The sequence below is a fragment of the Lagenorhynchus albirostris genome, chromosome 14, assembly GCF_949774975.1.
Source record: "Lagenorhynchus albirostris chromosome 14, mLagAlb1.1, whole genome shotgun sequence".
NCBI classification, from domain to species: Eukaryota; Metazoa; Chordata; class Mammalia; order Artiodactyla; family Delphinidae; genus Lagenorhynchus; species Lagenorhynchus albirostris.
In genome coordinates, this window is record NC_083108.1 from 41966342 (window position 1) to 41978866 (window position 12525).

The following is a 12525-nucleotide window of genomic DNA, read 5'->3' on the forward strand; positions in this document are numbered from 1 at the left end:
GAAGTCAATTTTTTTTTTTTTTAATTTTTAGAAATTGTGCATATACATGTGTGTTTTTATCTAAAGCGTTATGTGACCCCTGTTGGGTTTGTGGCAGCACCTGGTAATCAAGCACATTAATGTGGCTTGAGTGAACCACATGAATATCACACTAAATGGAAAAGGCTATAAAGAACCTCCATTTGTCGGATCAGGTTTTGCTTCCACACAGCTTACTGAAAGCCTGAGGATATTCGAAGATACCGGCTTTTTAAATTATACATATGGAATCACGCATCTATATGCTTTTCCCTTTTAAGACTTATTGTGCCTCTTTTCATTTTAATGATGTATAAATAGATAGTTGAGCTACTTTTTAAGTTGACAATGTTAAGGGTTTTTCAGCTGATAATTGTTCATGTGACCATGCTAAATTACTTATAGCTTCTCTTGTCCATAATCTACACAATTGTGAAAGTTTTGCCGGTGGCCCTGTAGTTATTGACACTGTACCTTTAATTCATAACTCTGAAATCTGCTACTGAGTAACACTGGTCTCTGTCTCATCCTCTTTTTTAAAATGGAGTTCTTAATACCACATACCCAGGGAGATATCAAAGAGAATTAATAAAATACTTGTAAACCTGTAGTAAAGAAATACAGCATCTTAAAGTGTTATTAATTAGAGGTTCAGAATTTTTAACAGACAATATAATAATATTTTTTCCCTCCAATGCAGGTGTTCTTTATACATTTTCCTACAGGGCTTCTCTGTGGAGAAATCCGAAAAGCATATGTAGAATTTGTCAATGTCAGCAAATGTCCTCTTACTGGATTGAAGGTTGTTTCTAAACGTCCAGAGTTCTTTACTTTTGGTGGTAACACAGCTGTTCTAACACCACTAAGTCCCTCAGCTTCTGAGAACTGTAGTGCTTACAAGACTGTTGTGACAGATTCTACCTCTGTGTGTACAGCACTCATATCATCAGCTTCTTCTGTAGACTTTGGCATTGGCATAGGAAGTCAGCCAGAGGTGATTCCTGTTCCCCTTCCTGACACTGTTCTTCTACCTGGAGCTTCAGTTCAGCTACCAATGTGGTTACGTGGGCCAGATGAAGAAGGTGTCCATGAAATTAACTTTTTGTTTTACTATGAAAGTGTTAAAAAGCAGCCTAAAATACGGTGAGTATTATAAAACTTTTTAGGTTTAACCTCTGCGTCTAATATATATAGATATATATACACCCATTCAAATAAACATTTTGATATTTGTTAACATATGTCATAGTTTACTAAGAAATTACTCCCTTCCAAATTATGCATGAAGTTTGTATCTGAGGTTGTCCCTAATCTAATTGTAAGTTCTAAGCAGCCAAAAGTGGAAAAAATTAAGCTACATTAATCTTTTTCATGCTTCTTTCTATAAACTTCATGATTCTTCGATACAACTAAGTACTATGGCCAACGTTATCACATAATAATGAAATTCACAGGTATCATGTATTAAAACAGGGTGTCATTTGTATATGAAGACAACTTGCCTACAGTCATCCTTTTTAAAGAAAATTACTCTGTTTTCCTTTTCCTTTTCCCTAGTGCCCTCCCCTACCTCCCAAAATGTATGTATTTGCAGAGCACATGATTTAGGTGGTGTTATGGGCATCACTGAAGAAATCAAACCTAGCTGGCTTATACAAGGATCTGTAGCCTGTAGCGCAATAGAGTATTTTATGATAATGCCATTGTCATTTTTACAAAATTAACCGGGAATAATTGTGCTACATTTTAAAATTTAATAAAATATCTTGTAAGGCTTACTATGAGAACCAAAAGATATAATATTTGTAAGGACAGGTACATTTTAGGTCCTCGGTAAATGTTAATTCCCCTTAAGAAGATGATAGAGAGTTCTCTGGCCAAAGCAATCCATTAAGACTTTGTAGAATGTAGTAGTGGTAAAATGAGCTTCCAAAGAAAGTAAAGATTTCAGAATTTGGATCAAAGGGGATAGGCAAGAGAGTAGTGGGTATTCCCGGAAGTAACTGTATATATGAATGAAAATTTCCAACTTGGGAAATATGAACTGCATATAGTTAGTTTGGCTACAGTATAAAATGTATAAAGGGGGAATAAAGGTGGAATTGTAAAGCTCTATTGTGGAGAGCCTTAAATGCCAGGTGAAAGTTCGGCATTTACTTGGTAGGCATTCAGTCATTAACTTTGGAACTACTATCAGAAGAGGTATAATCAAGACATGACTATATGATGATTATTTTCATGTGCTATACTGTGGCTGAGTTTGATGAGCAGGGAAAAAAGGAGACTAATAGTTTTCTTCCAAACTGAGAATAAAGAATTGAACTAATGTTAGGCTAACTAGATAATTTTACCTTATTGTATCTGTCTTGGTTTTTTTAGAGTATAAATTGTCCTGAGGGTGAATAGGTTTTAAAAAGCTTCATTTGGAATTAGAGAATCATAACATTGGGAGAGAGTCTTAGATTAAATTTGTGATTTTTACTTCTTTAGTCACAGAATATTAAGACACACGGCAGTCATTTGTACCAGTCGATCTTTGAATGTGCGAGCCACTGTCTGCAGAAGTAATTCTCTTGAAGATGAGGAGGGCAGAGGAGGCAATATGCTAGTCTTTGTGGATGTGGAAAATACCAATACCGTAAGCTGGTTTAAAACTAAATTTTGTCTTTAATTATATTTTAAGTGTATCCTTTGTTTTTCGTAATGATTTTTTTTCCTTCACAAGACAGCATAAGCTAGGAATTTAGGGATGTTCATATAGAATGGAATGTAAAAACATGTTAATTCTCAATTTGCTTCGTAATTTTATCCCTCAGTACTTCAAATAAAAGGATCTAGTGGTATTGGGCTTCCCTGGTGGCGCTGTGGTTGAGAGTCCCCCTGCCGATGCAGGGGACATGGGTTCGTGCCCCGGTCCGGGAGGATCCCACATGCCGCGGAGCGGCTGGGCCCGTGAGCCATGGCCGCTGAGCCTGCGCGTCCAGAGCCTGTGCTCCGCAACGGGAGAGGCCACAACAGTGAGAGGCCCACATAACGCAAAAAAAAAAAAAAAAAAAAAAAGGATCTAGTGGTATTAATATGATACATAATCATATGGTATATGGCCATATACCAGTAATTCAACCCAAAAAAGATCTCATAAAGTGCTTTCTAGTCTCACCATTGAGGATGTGTTTTTTTTTTTAAATGGGTAATTTTTTTGTTTATTGGTACTCATAAACGAACCAGCCAACTGGTAGTATTATGATGTGGACAAATTAAAACATCTTTCTACAAATACTAGACTGGTGGAAAAAATTAGGGGTTGTAGTAAAGTAGCAAAAATGGGTAGAGGAAATCAGTGAAGCACATTGTAGCTTAACCCTTCACCTTAACAACTGAGGTTCTTAACAAGTAAAGCCTCCCCATCCCAGAAAATATGAATAATCCTTCATTACACATCTTTGTACTTTTGCTCCCTATTTTTGAGGTTAGGTTCTAGATCCTAAAGATATCCAAAAAATAGTATTATAACCTAGTTATCTATAGCCGCCTGTCATCTTTTATCATGATGTCCGTAGAAGCCAATGCTTGTGAAACCTCTTTGAGTAGACACCAATCATACACCCCCAAATTGACACAAAAGGTACAATGAAAAGCAGCTTGTCAAGGCAGAGAGATACGTAATTCTAAAAGAAAAATTCTAGGGAAGTAATAACAGTCATAGCTCAAATTAAGATTGAGTAATACAGCCATCGTTAGAAATCTTCAGGCTGTGTGTTCAGGGAGTAATTTGGGAATAAATCCATGATTTGCTGTTGGGAATTGAAATACTTAGCAGTTTGCTGTATTATGTTCTAGCTTTCCCCGGCAGTTTCCAAGGTGGCCTCCAAATCACTGACAGGAGAATTTTGCTAGAACTGGATCTGGGGCTGCAGGAATTCCTCAACATAGTTGTTGAATTGATTGTTCCAAGTCTGGTTATTCCAAGCTTGGGGGCACCAGGTCTGACTGTTCCAGCTCTGGTTGCTCCAGGACTGACTATTCCAGCTCTGGTTGCTCCAAGTTGGGTTATCCCAGGTCTGGTTACCCCACGTGGGCAGGTTTCTGGAAGAGTTCACCAGGCATCCTTGGTGGTAGGAATAGAAGCCTGGGTATTCTGTAGTTGCTGGGCCCTGAGTCACAATGTTGCTATTCCTCAGCCAGTTGTTTTCTGCCACCTCTTACATTTCATTCTCTGGTTCTGGAACCAGGTCTTAACCTGTTTGTAGCTAAGGTTCAGGATGTTGGAAAGTTCTTGCATTTGCTGGAGGCTGAGGTATTTCTGCCTCTGAAATCTGTCATTGAGCACACACAGCTGCGACTGAGAGAACACGGTTCTGGTCTTCTGCTTCTTGACCAGGACCTTCTCTTCCTTCTTCTCTGTGCTCTTGTCTGCAGCCGTGGCTATTAGTTTTACTCTGGGGCTTGTGGGAGAATCAGGACTGTCCTGAATAAGCAGATCCATGGAGAAGGAAGGAAGAGGAGAGACAGTCTCCATGTCTTGGGTCTCAGCAGATGACATTTGCAAGGACATAATTTTCTTCAGGCCCGTAAATCTCAGGCATTGGTGAAGATTCCCTAGAATTGGATGCTTTGGGGCCACGCAGGCTTTGGGGACAAGCTGGGTCCACACTCATGTTGTTGAATTGAAGGAGAGGGAGAAAACCAAAGAGCTAGATAGATGGTAGGAAAAGTCCAGGCTTCAGAATCTAGGTAGAAGAGCTTAGAGAAAGGTGAAGATCTCCAGGTGTAAAAGTATTAAAAACATGGGATGAAGGGAAGTCACCTGTATGATAACGGAAGCCTACCAGCCCAATGTAGGAAAATGACAAGGATGTGAGGAAAATGACGAGGATGTGTTTTGATGTGCTTAAATTTACAAAGTTCTGTTAGGATTTCACATTCAGTATTAACTTGATAACCCCTTACTTATACATTTCCAGCAGTACCATTTCCTTTATATAAAGCATTTTAAACATTTTATCTTTCCTGTTTATGTACTCTAAATATCAAAATGAATATTCTTCAAGAAGGAACTGTGATCTTATTAAAGTAGAATCTTAGCTTCATATTGATTCAGTTTAGATACCTGTTTGAAATGTTACTTATTAATTCTGTCATGTCTTTTAGCTTCATAAATTTGTATGGTCATTTCATTTTAGGACATTTAAGGTCAATGTGCTGATACTTCGGTGATCTTCCCAAAAAACCAATATTTGTAAGAGTAAGAACATTTGAATAATTTCAAATTAGCTCCTATTCAGGAGAATAAAAAATATATGCAATTTAAATAATTTTATGTACATTGACTGTATATTGGTATTCTGTTCTTCATTGCTTTTTGCCTTAACAGGAATGTGAGAGAAAGATCAGAAGAAATAAAAGTGCTATGGTTTTGATTAAAAATTGGCAGCAAATAATTTTTGATATATTAAATAACTCATTATAATAGATTCTAATAACTGAATGCCTTTCAATATTTAAAACTTTGCCACTGGGAGTATATTATAATTAAATCTATTTTGTGAATAAGATGATGACTTACGTGTTTTAAGAATGTTTATAGAGGGATTTAAATAATTTACATTTCTGAAATGTATTGTTAATTTATTTCAAAATAAAAATTTCATCTTATGTTAATTGATACTGACTTTGGTAGCAGTGTCATTCTCATTAGAGTATTCTACGTTAGTGCTCCTAAATCTTGAATGACTCTTTTATTTCCTTTTGATAGAGTGAAGCAGGTGTTAAGGAATTCCATATAGTACAAGTATCAAGTAGTAGCAAACACTGGAAGTTACAGAAATCTGTAAATCTCTCTGAAAACAAAGGTTTGTGCCTTTTTCCCTCTTCATAATAAATTCTGATATCTTCCTTCGTTGATTTTATTTTTTTCAGAACAGTACCGGAATGTCATAAGATTATTGGTGCCTTTCTTTTTTTTAACTCATTTAAATATCTGTATATACTTTGCTATAATTATATCATATATTACATTATATCAAAGTCCTTTTTTTAACATCTTTATTGGAGTATAATTGCTTTACAACGGTGTGTTAGTTTCTGCTGTATAACAAAGTGAATCTGCTATACGTATACATATATCGCCATATCTCCTCCCTCTTGCGTCTCCCTCCCACCCTCCTTATCCCACCCCTCCAGGTGGTCACAAAGCACCGAGCTGATCTCCCTGTGCTATGCGGCTGCTTCCCACTAGCTATCTGTTTTACATTTGGTAGTGTATCTATGTCCATGCCACTCTCTCACTTCATCCCAGCTTACCCTTCCCTATCCCCGTGTCCTCAAGTCCATTCTCTATGTCTGCATCTTTAATCCTGTTCTGCCCCTAGGTTCTTCACAACCATTTATTTGGTTTTTTTAAGATTCCATATATATGTATTAACATATGTTATTTGTTTTTCTCTTTCTGATTTACTTCACTCTGTATGAGAGTCTCTAGGTCCATCCACCTCACTACAAATAACTCAATTTCGTTTCTTTTTATGGCTGAGTAATATTCCATTGTATATATTGCCACACCGTCCTTATCCATTCATCTGTCGATGGACACTTAGGTTGCTTCCATGTCCTGGCTATTGTAAATAGAGCTGCAATGAACATTGTGGTACATGGCTTTTTATGGTTTTCTCAGGGTATATGCCCAGTAGTGGGATTGCTGGGTCATATGGTAGTTCTATTTTTAGTTTTTTAAGGAACTTCCATACTGTTCTCCACAGTGGCTGTATCAATTTACATTCCCACCAGCAGTGTAAGAGTGTTCCCTTTTCTCCACGCCCTCTCCAGCATTTATTGTTTGTAGATATTTTTATGATGGCCATGCTGACTGGTGTGAGGTGATACCTCGTTGTAGTTTTGATTTGCATTTCTCTAATGATTAGTGATGTTGAGCATCCTTTCATGTGTTTGTTGGCAATCTGTATATCTTCTTTGGAGAAATGTCTATTTAGGTCTTCTGCCCATTTTTGGATTGGGTGGGTTGTTTGTTGTTTTGATATTGAGCTGCATGAGCTACTTGTATATTTTGGAGATTAATCCTTTGTCAGTTGGCTTCATTTGCAAATATTTTCTCCCATTCTGAGGGTTGTCTTTTGGTCTTGTTTATGGTTTTGTTTGCTGGGCAAAAGCTTTGAAGTTTCATTAGGTTCCATTTGTTTATTTTTGTTTTTATTTCCATTTCTCTACGAGGTTGGACAAAAAGGATCTTGCTGTGATTTATGTCATAGAGTGTTCTGCCTATGTTTTCCTCTAAGACTTTTATAGTGTCTGGCTTTACATATAGGCCTTTAATCCATTTTGAGTTTATTTTGTGTGTGGTGTTAGGGAGTGTTCTAATTTCATTCTTTTACATGTAGCTGTCCAGTGTTCCCAGCACCACTTATTGAAGAGGCTGTCTTTTTTCCATTGTATATTCTTGCCTCCTTTATCAAAGATAACGTGACCATATGTGCCTGGGTTTATCTCTGGGCTTTCTATCCTGTTCCATTGATCTATATTTCTGTTTTTGTGCCAGTACCATACTGTCTTGATTACTGTAGCTTTGTAGTATAGTCTGAAGTCCAGGAGCCTGATTGCTCCTGCTCCCTTTTTCTTTCTCAAGATTGCTTTGACTATTGGGGGTCTTTTGTGTTTCCACACAAATTGTGAAATTTTTTGTTCTAGTTTTGTTAAAATGCCATTGATAGTTTGATAGGGATTGCATTGAATCTGTAGATTGCTTTGGGTAGTAGAGTCATTTTCACAGTGTTGATTCTTCCAATCCAAAAACATGGAATATCTCTCCATCTGTTTGTATCATCTTTAATTTCTTTCATCAGTGTCTTACAGTTTTCTGCATACAGGTCTTTTGTCTCCTTAGGTAGATTTATTCCAAGGTATTTTATTCTTTTTGTTGCAGTGGTAAATGGGAGTGTTTCCTAATTTCTCTTTCAGATTTTTCATCATTAGTGTATAGGAATGCAAGAGATTTCTGTGCATTAATTTTGTATCCTGCAACTTTACCAAATTCATTGATTAGCTCAAGTAGTTTTCTGGTAGTATCTTTGGGATCCTGTATGTATAGTATCGTGTCATCTGCAAACAGTGACAGTTTTACTTCTTTTCCAATTTAGATTCCTTTTATTTCTTTTTCTTCTCTGATTGCTATGGCTAAAACTTCCAAAACTATGTTGAATAATAGTGGTGAGAGTGGGCAACCTTGTCTTGTTCCTGATCTTAGTGGAAATGGTTTCACTTTTTCACCATTGAGAACAATGTTGGCTGTGAGTTTGTCATATATGGCCTTTATTATGTTGAGGTCAGTTCCCTCTATGCCTACTTCTGGAGGGTTTTTATCATAAATGGATGTTAAATTTTGTCAGAAGCTTTTTCTGCATCTATTGAAATGATCATATGTTTTCCTTCCTTCAGTTTGTTAATATGGTTTATCACATTGATTGATTTGTGTATATTGAAGAATCCTTGCATTCCTGGGATAAACCCCACTTGATCATGGTATATGATGTTTTAAATGTGCTGTTGGATTCTGTTTGCTAGTATTTTCTTGAGGATTTTTGCATCTGTATTCATCAGTGATATTGGCCTGTAGTATTCTTTTTTTGTGACAGTTTTGCCTGTTTTTGGTATCAGAGTGATGGTGGACTCGTAGAATGAGTTTGGGAGTGTTCCTACCTCTGCTATAGGTTGGAAGAGCTTGAGAAGGATAGGTTTTAGCTCTTCTCTAAATGTTTGATAGAATTTGCCTGTGAAGCCATCTGGTCCTGGGCTTTTGTTTGTTGGAAGATTTTTAATCACAGTTTCAATTTCAGTGCTTGTGATTGGCCTGTTTTATATTTTTTATTTCTTCCTGGTTCAGTCTCGGAAGGTTGTGCTTTTCTAAGAAGTTGTCCATTTCTTCCAGGTTGTCCATATTTTTGTCATAGAGTTGCTTGTAGTAATCTCCCATTATCCTTTGTATTTCTGCAGTGTCAGTTGTTACTTCTCCTTTTTCATTTCTAATTCTTCCTGTTTTTCTTGATGAGTCTGGCTAGTGGTTTATCAATTTTGTTTATCTTCTCAAAGAACCAGCTTTTAGTTTTATTGATCTTTGCTATTTTTTGTTCTTCTTTCTGTAATTGCTTTAGGTATAAGGTTAAGTTATTTATTTGAGGTGTTTCTTGAGGTAGGATTGTATTGCTATAAACTTTCCTCTTAGAACTGCTTTTGCTGCATGCCATAGGTTTTGGGTCATCGTGTTTTCATTGTCATTTGTTTCTAGGTATTTTCTGATTTCCTCTTTGATTTCTTCAGTGTTCTCTTGGTTGTTTAGTAGTGTATTGTTTACCCTCTATGTGTTTGTATTTTTTCCAGATTTTTTTCCTGTAATTGATATCTGGTCTCATAGTGTTGTGGCTGGAAAAGATACTCGATACAATTTTAGTTTTCTTAAATTTACCAAGGCTTGATTTGTGACCCAAGATATAATCTATCCTGGAGAATGTTCCATGAGCACTTGAGAAGAATGTGTAATCTGCTGTTTTTGGATGGAATGTCCTATAAATGTCAATTAAGTCCATCTTGTTTAATGTATCATTTAAAGCTTCTGCCTCCTTATTTATTTTCATTTTGGATGATCTGTCCATTGGTGAAAGTGGGGTGTTAAAGTCCCCTACTATGATTCTTTTACTGTCAATTTCCCCTTTTATGGCTGTTAGCATTTGCCTTATGTATTGAGGTGCTCCTATATTGGGTGCATAAATATTTACAATTGTTATATCTTCTTCTTGGATTGATCCCTTGATCATTATGTAGTGTCCTTCTTTGTCTCTTGTAATAGTCTTTATTTTAAAGTCTATTTTGTCTGATACAAGAATTGCTACTCCAGCTTTCTTTTGATTTCCATTTGCATGGAACATCTTTTTCCATCCCCTCACTTTGAGTCTGTATGTGTCACTGGGTCTGTAGTGGGTCTCTTGTAGACACTATATGTATGGGTTTTGTTTTTTATCCATTCAGCCAGTCTGTGTCTTTTGGTTGGAGCATTTAATCCATTTACATATAGGGTAGTTATCGATATGTATGTTCCTATTCCCATTTTCTTAATGTTTTGCATTTGTTTGTCTTTTCCTTCTCTGTTTCCTGCCTAGAGAAGTTCCTTTAGCGTTTGTTGTAGAGCTGGTTTGGTGATGCTGAATTCTCTTAGCTTTCACTTATCTGTAAAGGTTTTAATTTCTCCATCGAATCTGAATGAGATCCTTGCTGGGTAGATTAATCTTGGTTGTAAGTTTTTCCCTTTCATCACTTTAAATATGTCCTGCTACTCCTTTCTGGCTTGCAGAGTTTCTGCTAGAAGATCAGCTGTTAATCTTATGGGGATTCCCTTGTATGTTAATTGTTGCTTTTCCCTTGCTGCTTTGAATATTTTTTCTTTGTATTTAATTTTTGATAGTTTGATTAATGTGTGTCTTGGCATGTTTCTCGTTGGATTTATCCTGTGTGGGACTCTCTGTGCTTCCTGGACTTGATTGACTATTTTCTTCCCCATATTAGGGAAGTTTTCAACTGTAATCTCATCAAATATTTTCTCAGTCCCTTTTTTATTCTCTTCTTCTGGGACCCCTATAATTTGAATGTTGGTGCATTTAATGTTGTCCCAGAGGTCTCTGAGATTGTCCTCAGTTCTTTTCATTCTTTTTTGTATATTCTGGTCTGTGGTAGTTATTGCCACTATTTTATTTTCTAGGTCACTTATCTGTTCTTCTGCCTAAGTTATTCTGCTGTTGATTCTTTCTAGAGAATTTTTAATTTCATTCATTGTGTTGTTCATCCTGGTTTGTTTGCTCTTTAGTTCTTCTAGGTCCTTGTTAAACGTTTCTTGTGTTTTCCCCATTCTATTTCCAAGATTTTGGATCATCTTTACTCTCATTACTCTAAATTCTTTTTCAGGTAGACTGCCTATTTCCTCTTCATTTGTTTGGTCTGTGGGTTGTTACCTTGTTTCTGCATTTGCTGTGTATTTCTCTGTCTTATCATTTTGCTTAACTTACTGTGTTTGGGGTATACGTTTTGCAGGCTGCAGGTTCGTAGTTCCTGTTGTTTTTGGTGTCTGCTCCCAGTGGGTAAGGTTCTATCAGTGGGTTGTGTAGGCTTCCTGGTGGAGGGGACTGGTACCTATGTTCTTGTGGATGAGGCTGGATGTTGTCTTTCTGGTGGGCAGGATCATGTCTGGTGGTGTGTTTTGGGGTGTCGGTGAACTTATTATGATTTTAGGCAGCCTCTCTGCTGGTGGGTGGATTTGTGTTCCTGTCTTGCTAGTTGTTTGGCATACAGTGTCTAGCAGTATAGCTTGCTGGTCGTTGAGTGGAGCTGGGTCTTAGCGTTGAGATGGAGGTCTCTGTGAGAGCTTTCGCCGTTTGATATTACGTGGAGACGGGAGGTCTCTGGTAGACCAGTGTCCTGAACTTGGCTCTCCCACGTCAGAGGCATAGCCCTGATGCCTGGCTGGAGCACCAAGAGCCTTTCATCCACACGGCTCAAAGGAAAAGGGAGAGAAAGAAACGAAAGAAAGAAAAAAAAATGAATAAATAAAATAAAATAGTTATTAAAATAGAAAAAAATTATTAAAAATAAAAAAACAAGAAAGTAATTTAAAAAGAGAGCGAGAAAGAAAGAAGAGAGCAACCAAACGAAAAAGCAAATCCTCCATTGATAAGAATTGCTAAAAAGTATACCAAAAAAAAAAAAAAAGGACAATCAGAACCCTAGGACAAATGGCAAAAGCAAAGCTATACAGACAAAATCACACAAAGAAGCATACACATACACACACAAAAAGAGAAAAAGGAAAAAAAACCCTCATATATATATATGTAAAATAAAAAAAGGAAGAGAGCAACCAAATCAATAAACAAATCTACCAATGATAATAAGCTCTAAAAACTAAACTACGATAAACATAAAACCAGAAACAAATTAGACACAGAAAGCAAACACAGTTGCTCCCAAAGTCCATCGCTTCAATTTTGGGATGATTCGTTGTGTATTCAGGTATTCCACAGATGCAGGATACATCAAGTTGATTGTGGAGATTTAATCCTCTGCTCCTGAGGCTGCTGGGAGAGATTTCCCTTTTTCTTCTTTGTTCGCACAGCTCCTGGGGCTCAGCTTTGGATTTGGCTCCGCCTGTGTGTGTACGTTGCCTGAGGGCGTCTGTTTGCCAGGCAGGATGGGGTTAAAGTAGCAGCTGATTAGGGGGCTCTGGCTCACTCAGGCTGGGGGGAGGGAGGGAGGGGTATGGAATGTGGGGCGAGCCTGCAGCGGCAGAGGACAGCGTGACTTGACGTTGCAACAGCCTGAGGCGCACCATGTTCTCCTGGGGAAGTTGTCCCTGGATCATGGGCCCCTGGCAGTGGCGAGCTGCACAGGCTCCCCGGAAGGGGGGTTGTGGATAGTGACCTGTGCTCGTACACAGGCTTCTTGGTGGCTGCAGCA

General features: G+C 37.5%; 1 protein-coding gene and 1 pseudogene across 5 annotated transcripts in view; one reads left to right on the forward strand and one right to left on the reverse strand.

Moving 5' to 3' along the window:
- Positions 1–12525, forward strand: part of TRAPPC8 (trafficking protein particle complex subunit 8) — a 91071-nt gene that overhangs the window by 60160 nt on the left and 18386 nt on the right. For 4 of the 5 annotated variants that reach the window (XM_060120929.1, XM_060120930.1, XM_060120932.1 and 1 more), the window contains 3 exons: positions 719–1161; positions 2509–2656; positions 5774–5870. In XM_060120929.1, the coding sequence (XP_059976912.1) occupies positions 719–1161; positions 2509–2656; positions 5774–5870 (688 nt within the window). The remainder of the gene's footprint in view (positions 1–718; positions 1162–2508; positions 2657–5773; positions 5871–12525) is intronic. The other variant, XM_060120934.1, reaches the window with a different exon arrangement.
- LOC132504376 (homeobox protein NANOG-like) lies at positions 3756–4676 on the reverse strand (annotated as a pseudogene).